At 44.5% G+C, this 16482-nt stretch overlaps 1 protein-coding gene across 2 annotated transcripts in view; it reads right to left on the reverse strand.

The window, feature by feature from the left end:
- pusl1 (pseudouridine synthase like 1) overlaps positions 1 to 15676 on the reverse strand; it is a 26486-nt gene extending 10810 nt beyond the window's left edge. For both annotated transcript variants that reach the window (XM_042088337.1, XM_042088336.1), the window contains exons 1-3: positions 15156 to 15676; positions 14992 to 15049; positions 10473 to 10660 (exon numbers count right to left, since the gene is read on the reverse strand). In XM_042088337.1, the coding sequence (XP_041944271.1) occupies positions 10473 to 10660; positions 14992 to 15049; positions 15156 to 15214 (305 nt within the window). In that variant the 5' untranslated portion in view covers positions 15215 to 15676. The remainder of the gene's footprint in view (positions 1 to 10472; positions 10661 to 14991; positions 15050 to 15155) is intronic.
- Between the last annotated feature and the right edge of the window lie 806 nt (positions 15677 to 16482).

Here is a 16482-nt window from a genome sequence, read left to right on the forward strand (position 1 = left end):
AAAAAGGCTACGTTATTTGTTGCTGCTACCCACGTTATCTCCAGTGGTTCCACTGTTTAACTTGCACAGATGTGCACACACAAGAATGAGCGCTCACACCACTACCCCCTAATGCTATGCCTCTTTATTTGATACCAATAAATTAAGAAATGTTTCCTATTCTGGGAAATGTTTAGTTTCTTTTTATTTCAGTCCGCGGTTCAATGATACCGTTTAATTGTGCCGGAAATTATCCACGGACCAGCAATCTCCTCGTCGAGGAGGCCCTAACCCTGCAGATCATAGACAGAGAAAGCATAGGCCTACTGTATGCTTTGGGTACAGAGCACAGTTGCATGTCCAGTGTACACGGAGAATGACAGTGTCTTGGAGCGGCCGGAACCCCGCAACTCCACTTCCAACGTCATGATTCCGACAGATACGCCCGACACTTCTGCTTTTTATCTGGTGGTGGTGGTTGACCGGACATCTGAGGCTTCAGACGTTACCAATTTATCATCATCCATCGCGTCTGGCCTCTGAAAAAAACTTTTAAGGCTAGTCTGCCTGGGCCTGGCCATGTTTGAACCGCCTCACTCATTTGTTCGTTGTTTAACATGGACGTTTTAAGCGTGCGCTTCCTATTTGAAATGCAGCAGCTATGCGTGTTGTTTAATAGCTTTCAAATGGTACATTTAAAAACATAGCCAGAGGACATATTGCTTTAATATAGGCTTACATTTTAAGACTTATTCTCAAATTCAGATTGCGTTAGGGGGACGGGATTATTAGCCAATTTCAATCGGACAATTTGACCGGAGAGATTTAATTTTGTCGGACATTTCTTTTTTTTTCCGGCCAATGTCCGGTAATTACCGGACAACGAAAACCCTGGTGTGTGTGTGTGTGTGTCCACTTTCATGAGTTGGTGGAAATATTTTCACACTGCTGCTATTTTGGGAATGTCAGGCCTTGGAGGAGGCAGTGGAGAGAGAGAGAAATTCCTCTGCCAGTAGGGTCTTCAGTCCAGGCTGCATTTAGCCAGTACCGTCACTAGCCCTCAGCCATGTGTCCAGTACCATCGCTAGCCCCAGTACCGTCGCTAGCCCTCAGCCATGTGTCCAGTACCGTCGCTAGCCCCAGTACCATCACTTGCCCTCAGCTATATGTCCAGTACCGTCGCTAGCCCTCAGCCATGTGTCCAGTGTCGTCGCTAGCCAAAGTACAGTCGCTAGCCCTCAGCCCTGTGTCCAGTACCATCGCTAGCCCCAGTACCGTCGCTAGCCCTCAGCCATGTGTCCAGTACCGTCGCTAGCCCCAGTACCGTCGCTTGCCCTCAGCTATATGTCCAGTACCGTCGCTAGCCCTCAGCCATGTGTCCAGTGTCGTCGCTAGCCAAAGTACAGTCACTAGCCCTCAGCCCTGTGTCCAGTACCTTCGCTAGCCCTCAGCCATGTGATCAGTACAGTCACTAGCTCTCAGCCATGTGTCCAGTGCCATTGCTAGCTCTCAGCCATAGCTCTCAGCCATGTGTCCAGTGCCATCGCTAGCTCTCCGCCATGTGTCCAGTGCCATCGCTAGCCCCCGTTGTGTCATTTACAGCAAGTGTCAATCTCAGGACTTGCCAGCTTCACTGGGCCCCAGGGACGCTGCTGGGTGAGGGGCCTACTGGACCTCACAGAACTTTCCAGAACTGCTGCGGAGCGCATTAGCAGTTTAGCAGATGTGTGGCAGTCAGAGAGAGAGAGAGAGAGAGAGAGAGAGAGAGCGACACACACACACACACACACACACACACACACACACACACACGGACACGTGTTTTATGAAAGGGGGCTAAGGCTCGACAGGAGAAAGGTCATTTTCTGGGCTACTGAAAGTGAGAGATAACTGAGAGATTTCATGGGGTCCACAATTCCTGGCTGCACTCCTGGCTAAAATTAGATTCCTTTAAGGAAACAGAACACAGGACAGAGCTATGTGGATGTAGCAACCAAAGGCAATCAGAACGGAATCAGAACTGAATCAGAACCGGACCAGAGCCAGATCTGGACCGGGTCACACCAGGATGTGGACCAGAGTAAAGTGCTGACCCTAAACCAGGATGTGGACCAGAGTAAGGTGCTGACCCCACACCAGGATGTGGACCAGAGTAAGGTGCTGACCCCACACCAGGATGTGGACCAGAGTAAGGTGCTGACCCCACACCAGGATGTGGACCAGAGTAAGGTGCTGACCCCACACCAGGATGTGGACCAGAGTAAGGTGCTAACCCTAAACCAGGATGTGGACCAGTGTAAGGTGCTGACCCCACACCAGGAAGTGGACCAGAGTAAGGTACTGACCCAGATGTTTGCAGAGCCAGTGCTGAGCTGAAGGCCCATCCTTCCTGTGTGTGTGCATGTGTGTGTGTGCATGTGTGTGTGTGCATGTGTGTGTGTGCATGTGTGTGTGTGCATGTGTGTGTGTGAGGGGACGGGGGAGTCCTCTGTGAGTAGGGATCCCAGACATAGAGAGGCAGTGTGGGATGCAAATCGAACATGGCAGGAGTCGTGCTGGGTTTGTCGTAGCTCCGGAGGTGAAGTAGTGCGTGAGAGCGGCAGCGTGTGTTTATGTGTGTAAGCGTGCGTGTGTATGTGTGCGTGTATGTGTGTGTGTATGTGTATGTCTGCATGTGTGTGTCTGTGTATGCATGTGTATGCATGTGTGTGTGTGTGTGTGTGTGTGTGTGTGTGTGTGTGTGTGTATGTGTGTGTGTGCAAGACCCCAAGTGTGGTACCCCATTTCTCTTGCTCTGTGAGTGTGCTGATGTGAACCACAGAATCTGGGTTAGTCTGCCAGAGTCTCGATGACACCTCTTACACACACACACATGGGACACACAGAGAGAGGGGAAGGAGAGAGAGAGAGAGAGAGAGAGAGGAAGAGAGAGGGGTCTTGTGCCCTCTGTTATTTCTGCCTCAATCTGTTGTGACAGCTCTGGAACCACTTCCTCCATACACATACACACACACACACACACACACACGCGCGCACACACACGCTGGTACAAGACAAAAATGACATGACAAGTGCCAAATACAGATGGCAGGCCTCATGCCAGAGAAGCACTGGGAGAAAAGAAGAGAAAAGACGAGACGAGACAAGAAGAAAAGAGAAGAGAAGAGAAGAGAAGAGAAAGGAAGAGAAGAGAAGAAAAGAGAAGAGAAGAGAAGAGAAAAAAAGAGAAGAGAAGAGAAGAAAAGAGAAGAGAAAGGAAGAGAAAAAAAGAGGAGAAGAGAAGAGACAAGAAGAGAAAGGAAGAGAAGAGAAGAGAAGAAGAGACCAGAAGAGAAAGGAAGAGAAGAAAAGAGAAGAAGAGAAGAGAAAGGAAGAGAAGAAAAGAGAGGGAGGAGACGCATGTAAGAAGAGGAAAAGGGAGGAAAGTAAAAAACACAAGAAAGAATAAAAAAATAAAAAACAAAGAGAAGAGAAAGGAGTGGAGACATAGACTGGGACTTCTCCAAGCCTTTAAGTGACACTCCAGCCGTGGAACAATCCCACACTTGCTGATATTATGAAAACTGACGGAGTCACACACACACACACACACACACACACACACACACACACACACACACACACACACACACACAGTCCTGTGGACGTAGTTACAGGGGTCAGTTGCCTAGTATTAATGTTGCTGCAGTGAATCTGAAGACCTAATTTTTTTCTCCTCTGACTTGGTTCTGCTCAGATAAGAGCACACAATCAGACTCCAAAACTGAGTTTCCTAATCCAGCCCGTTAGATCACACAATGGGCCGCGCTATTGTAACCTCAATTAAATGGCACACACACACACACACACACACACACACACACACAGAGCTCCAGCTCTGCTGTTAGCTTCTCTTCCGGGCAAATGGTTTCAGATTTAACTCAATTACTGGAGCATTTTGAAGAGAGTTGACCTACATAAACCTACACACTGACCCATAAAACAGCATCCAACAACAAACCAACATCTCTGCTCTCCCCTACACTCTCAATTACTTACTTTTATTACACGGCTCTTCACAAGGCAAGTAGAACGCTCCATTGACTTGAATGGGCTTTCCCAAAGTTCTACGGTAAAATATTTTCATGTAATTACCGCTGCAAACATATAATTACCGCTGTCAATGGCAACAGGTTTTGTGCTTCTGATACATCTTTCATATCACTACGCAAGGACTGGAACTTCATTCAAACGTGAAAGCAGACGGTTGATCAGCTGTGTTCTAAAGAATGTTTGATTCAAGTTCAGCAGCGTGTGTTGTTGCGAACTATGTTTCTCAGCAGATGCCACGATGAACGGTAACAAATAGGCTAGGCTATGTAGGCTAGTCATATCATGGGAAGTTTATTATTTCGTTTTGGCAAGTAGCCGTGTAATAAGCGGGACAATCCGCTGCGCGTCGGGGTCCTGTTCGCCCTGTCGGGACTTATTTTCCCAATAATGACCGGCGTTCTATACATTATCCCTTACATACTACTAATCTAGGTACTATGACCATGATACTGTAGCTTGTTAACACACCAGATGAGCTACAAGAGTCCAATAATCTGGTTTCCCAGGTGGATTACCCAATTCCTTACCCACCTAATCAGCCATGTGGCCTGTGGATCCGACCCCTTCCACACTGATAACTGCTCACTGGGTCGCTCTGGATCCCACTGGATCCAAATGGTGTTCTGACATGGATCTTTCCCTTATCTGGTGCATGTGTGATCAATAACAGATCACAAACAACTCTGCTCCTTAGTGAGTTGCGATCTGGGTTAGTCTCCCTGTACACTGTTTTGTGGGCAGCCGTGTCCTACTGGTTAGCACCCGAGCGCCGCTGTTGATGCAGGCAGCTCACTGCGCCGGGATTAGTGTGTGCTTCACCTCACTGTGTGTACACTGTGTGTGTTTCACTAATTCACGGATTGGGATAAATGCAGAGACCAAATTTCCCTCAAGGGATCAAAAGAGTATATATACTTATATATATATTATACTTATACACATCTAGTGTGGAGACTGCACGGAGATTAGAGCGAAAGGGGTATAAGTATAAGTATATATACTCTTTTGATCCCGTGAGGGAAATTTGGTCTCTGCATTTATCCCAATCCGTGAATTAGTGAAACACACATAGCACACAGAGCACACAGTGAACACACAGTGAGGTGAAGCACACACTAATCCCGGCGCAGTGAGCTGCCTGCTACAACGGCGGCGCTCGGGGAGCAGTGAGGGGTTAGGTGCCTTGCTCAAGGGCACATCAGCCGTGGCCCACTGGTCGGGGCTCGAACCGGCAACCCTCCGGTTACAAGTCCAGAGTGCTAACCAGCGGGCCACGGCTGCCCCAAAGCGGGTAGTCCGCTGTTTAAAGGGGTAGTCCGCTGTTTAAAGGGTGCCCCACCTCAGGGTGCTACTCTCAGCAGTGCTGCGTCTCTCTCTTCCCTCTCCGCCAGCGACAGAAGTGCTCTGATGCTCACGCACTATTCTATTCTCGCTCCGCGCTCTGCCCTCGTTTCTGCAGCCAATTTGGGATTCAGACAGAGAGGAAAGACACTGTGAGTGAAGGAGTGAAGCGCTTTGATCTGAGCTGCAGGGAGAGTGAGAGTGGGGGAGCAGAGCAGAGCAGATGATGAGGAAGACTGAGAGAGAGATGGAGGTAAAGAAAGAGAGAGAGAGAGTTAGAGAAAGAGAGAGAGAGAGAGAGAGACTGAGAGAGACAGAGTAGGAGGGATAATATGAGAAAATGAGAGAGAGAGCAAGTAAGAGAGAGAGAGTTAGGGTGACAGCGCGATGTTAGGCGCTGTGACGTTTGAGAGGTTTAAATAGACATTACACCTGGAGTGCATTCTCTCTCCCTGCAAAATGCACATCTCTGTGGGCTCAGCTTAATCCAACTAAACAATTATCTAGTTTAGGCTCAATAACAAATATTTTGTACATTTGTTTTCTAGTCAGCAATCAGGTCGCAGATCTTTGATGTTTGTCTTTTGTGATGATCCTCTGGCTTGTCTGGTTCATGTTAGTTCTCTCTCTCTTTCTCACACCCATACACTCCTTCAACATCTCTCTCTCTCTCTCTCTCTCTCTCTCTCTCTCTCTCTCTCTCTCTCTCTCTCCCTCCCCCATAGGGATTGCATAAGCCACTACATACCATGCCAGTGTACTGTTGAGTAGGCGTATGTTCAGATGTACATCAAAGAGAAACCCTCTCAAGATGTCCGGCTCTCTGGACACTGGTGCACATCAGAGACTTTTCATGGTAAAGGCGCTGGAGAGGAGCACATCAGTGATGCTTGACCTTGTGACCTCTGAGATGGTGACCTCTGTCTGACACCCACATCCTGCCAAGGTAGTGCTGGGCGGTATGACCAAAAATGTATATCACGGTATTTTTCAAAATTCTAACGGTTTCACGGTATATGACGGTATTTTTTTTTCTCATGCATAATCAGATGTTCACAGTATTTTCTACAGATTGAGAGAGGAATTGCCGCAGTAGATTGACTAAGGATGGTCTATTTTCCTGTCATGATGTAGATTGTAGAATAACTCCACACTAATGGTAATGCAGGTTTGCATGGCCCCAGAAAATGATGCTGTTTACAAAGACCCACTCATGATTCTAATGAAGTGAGGAATCAGAATGCAAAGACAATTGCAGTCAAAATACAGATTTTTTTACTGTGCAAATTTCACAAACATCTTGTATAAAACCAATACAAAAAGTAGTGCAACTTGCAATAATTATACTTTTTTGAAAATTATACAATTGAAAATAAAACCTCTCTGCTAATATGCTTACTCTGTCAAATAGGCCTATCAGAAACATGCCTTATTGTTATTGTGTGGTTTACATAACATTATAGTGGTAGGCTAACGTTAACTTCATGTGGATGTCTTGTTAGCCTGCCATGAGCTTCGGTTCGGTTCGCTAGGCAAAACATTAACAAACAAGTTTGTTTTGGTGCACTGATGACATGCTTTACTTGCTACCTGGATAATTTCAGATGAATGGTAAGATCATTAAACTTCACTGTGTTCGGTGGGTTGCTAACTAACGACATCGCCTACTAGCCAGCTAGTTACTGCTGTTGAACAATCATTGACAATTGTTGAATTTTCGTGACGGTAAATCCCTTTCAATGCAGTATCCCTTAACATTTTTCCTTAACAAAACAAACAATTATTATTCAACAAAAAATGTGGAAAAACGTAAGGTGCTTTGTGTTTACCCTCACTACGCCTCGCTCGCAGTCGCACCATGCGTGCGTGTGAAAAAAGTCCCGTCTGAAACACTCCCGCGCGGCGCAGTGTTCCAAACGTTGTGTAATCAAATACACCGATATGGCGGTATATTAAAAATTCATATCATAACGAAAATATACACCGGTATACGGTGTCAACCGGTATACCGCCCAGCACTATGCCAAGGTCAACCATGCATAACCGACCACAGTCACCATTTGTGCTTTCCACAAGGGATGAGAAATGCAGACTTGAAGCTATATCACAATATTTTGGCATTTTTTGCAATAACAGCATAATGGGAATATGAATAGTAACATTCAACCCAAATCTTCATCAGTGTACAGTTTTAAGAGCCATGTAGACACATTGATAGCTAAACTGAAACAATGTCAAACTTATCACTCCTTATAATAATCATGCACTCCATACATACCTTATGTACTCCTTATCATAATCAGCCATTAACTCCTCTACAGCCTATGGCTTCAACTCCACCTTCTGCCACACATGTTCTCCTACCCACACTCTCCACATGCATGTTCTCCTGCCCACCCTCTCCACCTGCATGTTCTCCTACCCACATAGATAGATAGATAGATAGATAGATAGATAGATACTTTATTGCAGGGCTGTAGTACTCGAGTCCGGTCTTGGACTCGAGTCCGGACTCGAGACCGTTTTTCTATGGTCTCGGACTTGTCTCGGACTCGCTAGTGTTTGGACTTGGTCTTGTCTCGGTCTCGGCCACTGGTCTTGCCAAATATGGCTTTTGGTCTCGACCGAGTCCAGGTGTCTTTAGGGCCATCAATGTTAATCGCCGCGATTCATTTTGAAATACATAATGCGTTACAAAATATTAACTCAATAGTGTTTACCTTTGTGGGGGGCTGATGTCACGTAACGGAAGCCGCAAAACCTAAAACCGCAAGCCTGAGAGTTTATTTTACTGTCTGTGGAGTTAGCTGAAGATAAAGAGGAACCAACATTTAGCCAAATAGTAGCTTTACTGCAAACTGCTTTTCACTCTTGTTAGATAACGTTTACAATGTCAAAATGCACCAACTGCAACAGTTACATAAAGATGATACTTTTCGGCTCCTCTCCATTAAGATCCAACTTGAACGTATGCTACTCCATTTAATTAAGAGCGCGTCTGAACGCACACGAGAAGGAGAGAAAACGATTGGCAGGCTCCAGCTGGCTTGTCGTTGTTGATGATAATTGATATCTCCTTTTTAATATAAGAAACTTATAAAAGGAAGGCAACAAAGACGAGGTTAGAGGAGATTGCGGATTTATCCGATTTCCACTACTGACCAGTTATAAACATGTATGTAGGCTGCACTCACTGTGATTTGAAAAATGGACAAAAACATGAAGAGTTGTCTTTGCCTTTGTGTAATGGAACTGGTGAGTCTTGAAGTCTTCCATAATTTGTTTACATGAAGCACATATTATGCCGATTGAAACACATTCCATTCAGATAGCTAGGTGACTGGCTCAGGCTCATCATTCACTTTTAATTGCAAACAGAAAATGTCTAGCTAGCATCATGTCATTACATGCTTCTATTTCCAAAGGAATGAAAACTGTTTATACCAACTTAATATCATGCTTATCATTGTTAATATTGTACAATACATGTGGTACAAACAATATTAGAGCTTGTGGACTAGCTATAGGCTATATTTCAATGGAGCTGGTAAAAAAAAGATCATTATGAGAACGTGGCCACAATGGGCTTAAAGTAACAGTGCACCATTTACAAATGAGTTAAACAGCATTATATGTGTAGTATTTCTTAAGAAATGAATACTTTAAAACACAATTACTGTGTCAGTATTATCATTTAAATAATATAAAAGTGTTTTACTTTTACCTTTGTGGTTACTCATTAATTTTGTGATTTATGTTGAAGCTTTAGTCTTTAGGAACTTTTTAATTGCGGTTAACTTTTAATCAAGATTAATTCATTTCAAAATATATATTTTGAATCGTTTGACAGCCCTATAATAATATTGGAGAAGGGGAATGGCTACACTTACAAATCCTGGGTGTGTTCACACTGTTTTTGCTTTTAGATAATAATAATAATAACCCAAAATGATTGTCTTGATACTGTCATGCACAAGACTTTTTTTCCTATCCTGGACTCGGTCTTGACTCGGACTCGAACCTTTTTGGACTCGGTCTTGTCTTGGACTCGAACCTCTTTGGACTCGGTCTTGACTTGGTCTCGACTAGTCCTGGTCTTGGACTTGTCTTGGACTCGACAAAGGTGGTCTTGACTACAGCCCTGCTTTATTGATCCCCAGGGGAAATTCAAGATTCCTCTTCCCCTGTGTGACCTCTGTGAGCTCTGAGGGGGGAGTGTGTTGAGCCCATAATGCTAACACATGGGGCTAGTCGTGCATAGCCACACATTTACACACGCAGCCCTGGACTGACATATATTTACATAAAGTCCTTAAACAGCAGCATACAATCCCACAACACACACACACAAACACACAACATACACATACCCCCCCCCCCCCCCACACACACACACACACACACACAAACACACACACACACACACACACACACACACACACATACAGGTAGGCTGCACAGTGTTTTCTCTTCTGCTGCATTGGCTTGACTGCACATCAGTTGCCTTTCAGCTGACTTTAGATGACATCATGTAGATTACCCTGGAGATTTGGGGCATATATCTGATGGTTGTTCTGCCTGAAGTCATAGCATGTTGGAGTACAGGCTGACAACATGTCTACTCCGTACTAGGCCACAAATCCTCCCACTCTACATTCACTTAATGAGTACCAGATCTGTGGTATTTATAACAGGTCCATGAAGAACTGCTTACTTAAAGTCTAGTGAATTGGATTTAACAGAGTGGGATTTTGCACACACTTTTATCCAAGGCGACAGGGACTTGAAATGCTGTATTTGGAATTTTGAACCCAGGGCAACTGTTTCTCAGACGCTACGACATCCACTGCTCTACATAGCACAACAAAAACATTGTAACACACTCTGTCTGTCTTATGAAGCAAATGTTGTAACAAGTGAAGAGGCTAATTACTACTTACCCCCTTTACTACACTACGCTACTCTACCCTACGCAATGTTACCCTACGCTAAGCTACGCCATCACTAATTATGAACTACGACCCGTAGAATCCACTGATCCACAGAAGGCCTGGACTCACCTGATGTTTTGTGGTTTGAGGTAGAGGTTGAGGGCGTTTACAAGCTCCTCCTCCTTAAAGGGGCTCCTCCCCTCTCTGCGCTGGATGTCCACGTGGGCGGAGTTACCAAGGGCGTGGACGCCAGTGTCTGTGCGACTGGAGATGAACACCGCCGCCTCGTTAACCGGCTTCAGGCTCCGTACTGCGTCCTGGAAGGAGGAGGGAGATGGCGGACATCAGCAGGACCCCTTGAGGCTATCAGCCTTCACAATCATACCTGCCAACACTCCCGTTTTTCCCGGGTTTCTCCCAGCGCCCTCCCGTTTTGTTATTTCTCCCGGGAAACTCCCGGAATTGGCATGACCATCAAACTTAACTTTTAAATCATGGATCCATTCATTTTTTCTGTTAGTCTGACATTTCCCGGGTTGCCAAATTGGGTATGATATGCACCCTACACATAGCCAACACAATGACTTACTTTCAATTTCAACCCTTTTGTCAAAAATCCTGACAACCCAAAGGAAGCGTGTGCACACTGCACAGCCACTGAGTCTCGTAAACAAAGTGGGCTAGTTGAATAGCCTAGTTTGTCAAATTGTTAGAAGAAATGTTGTGATTAACACATCACATTATAACTGTTATAGAGTGTTGTTGATACACAACAGGCAAATTGTGTCCTCAGAATATAATCTTTGAGGCAGCTTTGGAGTTTTGGAGGAAAGCTACAGGCAGCAGGTGGATACATAACTGGCATGCGTAACTGGCAACATGGCAGGTATGCTCAGGATAAACACCAGCGGACTAGAGCTCTTACAGAGCTGGGTATGCAGATTACCAATGCAACCAACACAGAACCATCTTCTACAAGGTTATCTAACGCAAGGCAAGGTATGCAGAGCAAACAGGCAAGGCAAAACTCTTTAAAGCACATCCAAGAACAGGGAAGCAACGCTGACCAATACCGTGCACGCACAGGATGTAATACGATATAGATAAGACAACAAATGGAAAGTAATAATGACGTTGATGAATATAGAATGAAATATATATGAGACAAATACATTTTTGGGAAGGCACTACACATAGCAAATCATGCAACAAACCTCTTCAGTGTTATTGGCCCACATACACAATGTAATGTATAGGCCTAAAGGGAATGGCTACCAAGGAGAAGTGTGGAAGTGATATAGCAACAGCTGAGAAGATCACTCAGTTACATGGTCTAACTAAACAGGCTTGTAGCTGAAAATGTACTATTATTCCTTGCTTTTGTTTCCCTCTTCCGCTTTTATGTACTATTCAGCTTTGCTTTTGTTTCCCTATTCCGCTTTTATCTATTATTCCTCTTTGCTTTTGTTTTTGTAAAGCACATTGAAATGGATTGTGTATGAAATCTGCTATATACATAAACTTGACTTGACAACACCTCAATACATTGGCAAGACATGCTGGAGTAGAGACATGGAGAATCAGTCAACATAATAACAGGACATCAGTGTTTTATATTACTCCCAGTCGCTGGCTTTGATTCAAGCAACTTGTAAAAGCAAACAAACTGGCAAATATATGAACATTATTTCTGCCCCAATTCCCTCTTCTCATTATGCCTATTTGCATACTAGCAGCACAGCATCCTAGTGTCCTCACACTGTGCCCTGACACAAAAAAGGCAACAAGTTCAAGCATAAAACCCCAGGTGTGATAATACAAGCTCAACATAGATGTACAGGCCTAATACAGGCTGTGTTTGAAATACAAGAACAACCCCCTAAAGCTATTCAAGTATGTGACAGGCAGGGGTGCGTTTCCCAAAAACATAGTTGCTAGCTAACATGTTAGCAACTTAGTTGGTTGGCAATGGGAAATTGCATTGTAACCAACAAAGTTACTAATTCAGTTAGCAACTATGGTTCTGCGAAACGTACCCTAGAGCGGTAGAGGAAATCAAATGAAACATTTGCTTAAATATTCAGTGTTATCCATGAGAGACCCCCCTCCCACACACACACACACACACTACAGAAATGCAGAGTGCTGTTCTGGCTACTTTCTGACTGGGGCCCAAACAGATGTTTTCTGTCTTTGTCCCACATATTTCCAGAACATGCAGAGGGAACTCTACACCCCGGCCTGTCCAACGTCTCAAGATAGATAGAGAGAAAGAGAGAGAGAGAGAGAGAGAGAGAGATCACTGATTCAGGCCTTTCAGGGCTGCCTGCTCGTATACATTACTTTGCAAATGTTAAAGGCTCCCTGGAGTCAAGCAGAATGGACCACAGCTCCATACATTTCACACATGAGAAATACACACACACACACACACACACACACACATTTAACACATGAGAAATACACACACACACACACAAACACACACACACATTTAACACATGAGAAATACACACACACACACACACACATTTAACACATGAGAAATACTGTACTTCTGTGGCACATCCTCTACATGCACACACACACACACACACATACATACACATTTAACACATGAGATTAATTGCCAGTCTAATATCAGTCACTTCCTATCTTTCCCCAAACACAGTAAATGATGGTGCCCTTGTCCTGTGGTTTGCTTTCTCATGCTTTTGGTTGAGCAACTCCTTCTGATGTGATCATGGCAATCTAAATACTCAGAGATCTGGACACAGCAGACAATGCAGGCACTATAACCTTATAAGCTATTTTAACACTTCAAAACTATCTGAAGAACACAAGTGACCTTGACCGATACAGAGGTCTGTGCAGTGCACAGACACAGACACACACAGACACACACACACACACACTGCTACTGCTGTGAAGAGCCTTGGCCTGTTTTGGTTTCTGTTGTGGTGCGTGTGAGTGTGAGCGTGTGAGTGTGAGCGTGATACTTGGTGCTGATGTGAGGAGACGCTGAGGCCCAGGCCTCTGATGCTGCCCTGAGCATGCTCAGACAGAGCGGTGGAGAGAGGTGAAATGAGGACAGGAGAACTCAAATGTGAGGCTGAGAAGAGAAGAGAATACACTCTCTCTCTCTCACACACCTGACTGACATATGGCTAAACAGTTGTCATTACTCTATACTGTAAGGCTGCAAAGATATGCATGAATCAGGGATACTTGTGCACATATTTGTGTGTGTGTTTGTGTGGGTGTGTGTGTGTCTGTGTATGTGTGTCTGTGTGTGTGTGTGTAAGAGAAAGAGACAGAGAACATATGTGTTAGAAAAATAAGGAAGAGAATGAGAGAGCATGGGGAGAGAGAGAGAGAGAAAGAGAGAGAGAGAGAGAGAGAGAGAAAAAGAAAGGTGCCGATGCAAAAGACCTGTTTGTATGACTCTGAGAGAGGACGCACTTGGGAACAGGCCCAGCCCTGATCAGGCGCAAATCAACCGGAACGTAAATCAGGTTCATAAGCCAAGTATACTTGCGTATACAAGGAATTTGGTCTCTGCATTTATCTCATCCGTGAATTAGTGAACGCACAGAGCACACAGTGAACACACAGTGATGAGGTGAAGCACACAGTGAGCACACAGTGATGAGGTGAAGCACACAGTGATGAGGTGAAGCACACACTAACCTGGAGCAGTGAGCTGCCTTGCTACAGTGACGCTCAGGAGAGGTTAGGTTCCTTGCTCAAGGGCACTTCAGCCGTGGATGTAGGCATGGGAGAGCAGTGCTCAACCACTTCCCCGGCACACATTTTTCCTACTGGTCGGGAATCGAACCGGCAACCCTTCGGTTTCAAGCCCAAAGCCCTAACCAGTAGGTCATGGCGGCCCTCACCCCAGAGTTGGGCCACGTCTGTACAAGTGATGGCTGACATCAGGAAGCAGGTAACAGAATCAACCTCTGGCTCTGTGCATCCACCCACACGGATGAGTGCAGCAGAACCAGGCTACAGAGATAAACCACTTCAATCCAGTCTCTGTGTTGTCACGGATACATCAAGCATCAACAGATGCAAATTAAGTGGAGACAATTTGCCTTCATGTCTGTTCCAGAGCCATTTTTGTTTCCCAAGCTCAATACATGTTGGAGCACGATGACAGGATGAAAAGACTGACACACACACACACACACACAGCTAATACCATTTGAGTATTTCTTCAGGATACCGAGTCACTGTGTCCAGGTCACAGAGTTGGATTGTTCCATTACTTTAAAGTGGTTAGACATTTTCTAACATTTATCCCACAACGACAAGCAAAACTTCCCCCAAATTATGCCGACGAACCTCTGAGTCTCTGCACACTGAGCCCTTTTGGAGGCCACATCAGAGCAACTGTCTGCTTCCTCGTGTAATGGGCCCACATAGCTGGGCATGACCACAAAAATAGGCCTTTTCCCCATGCATGCCAAACAGTGTGTCATTTTCAGCACAGTCAAGCAGTCACCCATAGACCAAGCTGGTACACAAATACTTTTGCAGATTGAAAACAGAAAGTTAATTTGGAGCCTTACTCCATAACACACACATTTCACAATGATAGACAGACAAACAGTTTATTAGGTTAATGTAATATACAGAAACTGACCTCCAAATAATTCTGAACACCCAGAACAGCTTGGTGAGGTGGAGCTTTCACTACGCCACTGTAAGTAGAAAAAAAAAAACAGCTGCTCTTTAATCACTCCTAACTGATGTTGTTTATAAAGTTATTAAATCATAGTTAAAGCCTACAGCAAATATGCAAGCTACCTGTACTTTGTCCCAATATACTGAAAAAAGATCAGATAGCGGGTGGCGCTTTGAAGCATCGTGTCTGGTTTGCCTGGGGGCAGATCTGTCCACCCTCTGAAGTTACTGCAGCATAGAGGTCGTCAGTGTCCGCATGGTGTCATTGCGCTACACTGATGCACACGTCCACAAGGCTTAGAAGTTACAATAGTCATCGGCAATAAGAGAAAAGGTGTATGACTCGCTTCATTCAATATATAAATATTATGCTGACAGAATATAAAAACCTCTAAAGGCCTACAAGGCTAGCCTACAAGGTAAACTGAGTCTCGTTGTACGACGGAAGCTCTCGCTATCACTGCCTTGGTGTCAAATTGAAACAACAGGGATTGTTAACACTCAGAGCAGGTGTTCAAAAACTGTGTTTCTCAACGACACGAAGGCTGGCCACAGCTTGATGTATGAATGATGCCCGAGAGAGAAGACATTTGCAATATAGCTCACACACTTCCAGGATCTCCAGTCTTCTCCCTGTCACACATGTTCCGCGCTTCTGATGACGTTTCACAAACTCCGCCTCTTTTTTCAGATTGAAAAGGGAGCGTCTGAAAATTCCTTTACTGGTCATTAGGCTAAAAGCCCATCCTTATTAAGCTTATTCTCTAAATTACATATTACTCTTTTGGCAATCAAATCATGGGTATAATTGGTATATCCTGATATCACAATTCTTCAATAATCTCATTGTGATGAAGCCAGTATTTAAACGTTTTATTTACTTATCTTTAATTTAACCAGGTGAGTCACTGAGATCGCTTTTCCAAGGTAGCCCTGTAAACATGCAATATATTCTTACGAAAATTGTAGCTCTAGTTCTGTTAAAACAGCCTACTTTACACGTTTTGACATGAATTAGCCTACATTAAGTTGTGGATTGCATGTTTGCACACACACATACACACACACACATTTAACAACATATGAGAAATACACACACACACATTTAACACATGAGAAATACTGTACTTCTGCGGCACATCCTCTACAAGCCCGCACACGCACACACACACACACACACACACACACATACATTTAACACATGAGAAATACACACACACCTTTACAGATTAATTGCCAATCTAATGCCAGTCACTGTCTTTCCCCAAACACAGTAAATGATGGTGCCCTTGTCCTGTGGTTTGCTTTCTCATGCTTTTAGTTGAGCAACTCCTTCTGATGTGATCATGGCAATCTAAATACTCACAGAGATCTGGACACAGCAGACAATGCAGGCACTATAAAACTAGAAAAGCTATTTTAACACTTCAAAACTATCTGAAGAACACAA

Source organism: Alosa sapidissima, chromosome 4 (genome assembly GCF_018492685.1).
Source record: "Alosa sapidissima isolate fAloSap1 chromosome 4, fAloSap1.pri, whole genome shotgun sequence".
In the NCBI taxonomy this organism is placed as follows: Eukaryota; Metazoa; Chordata; class Actinopteri; order Clupeiformes; family Clupeidae; genus Alosa; species Alosa sapidissima.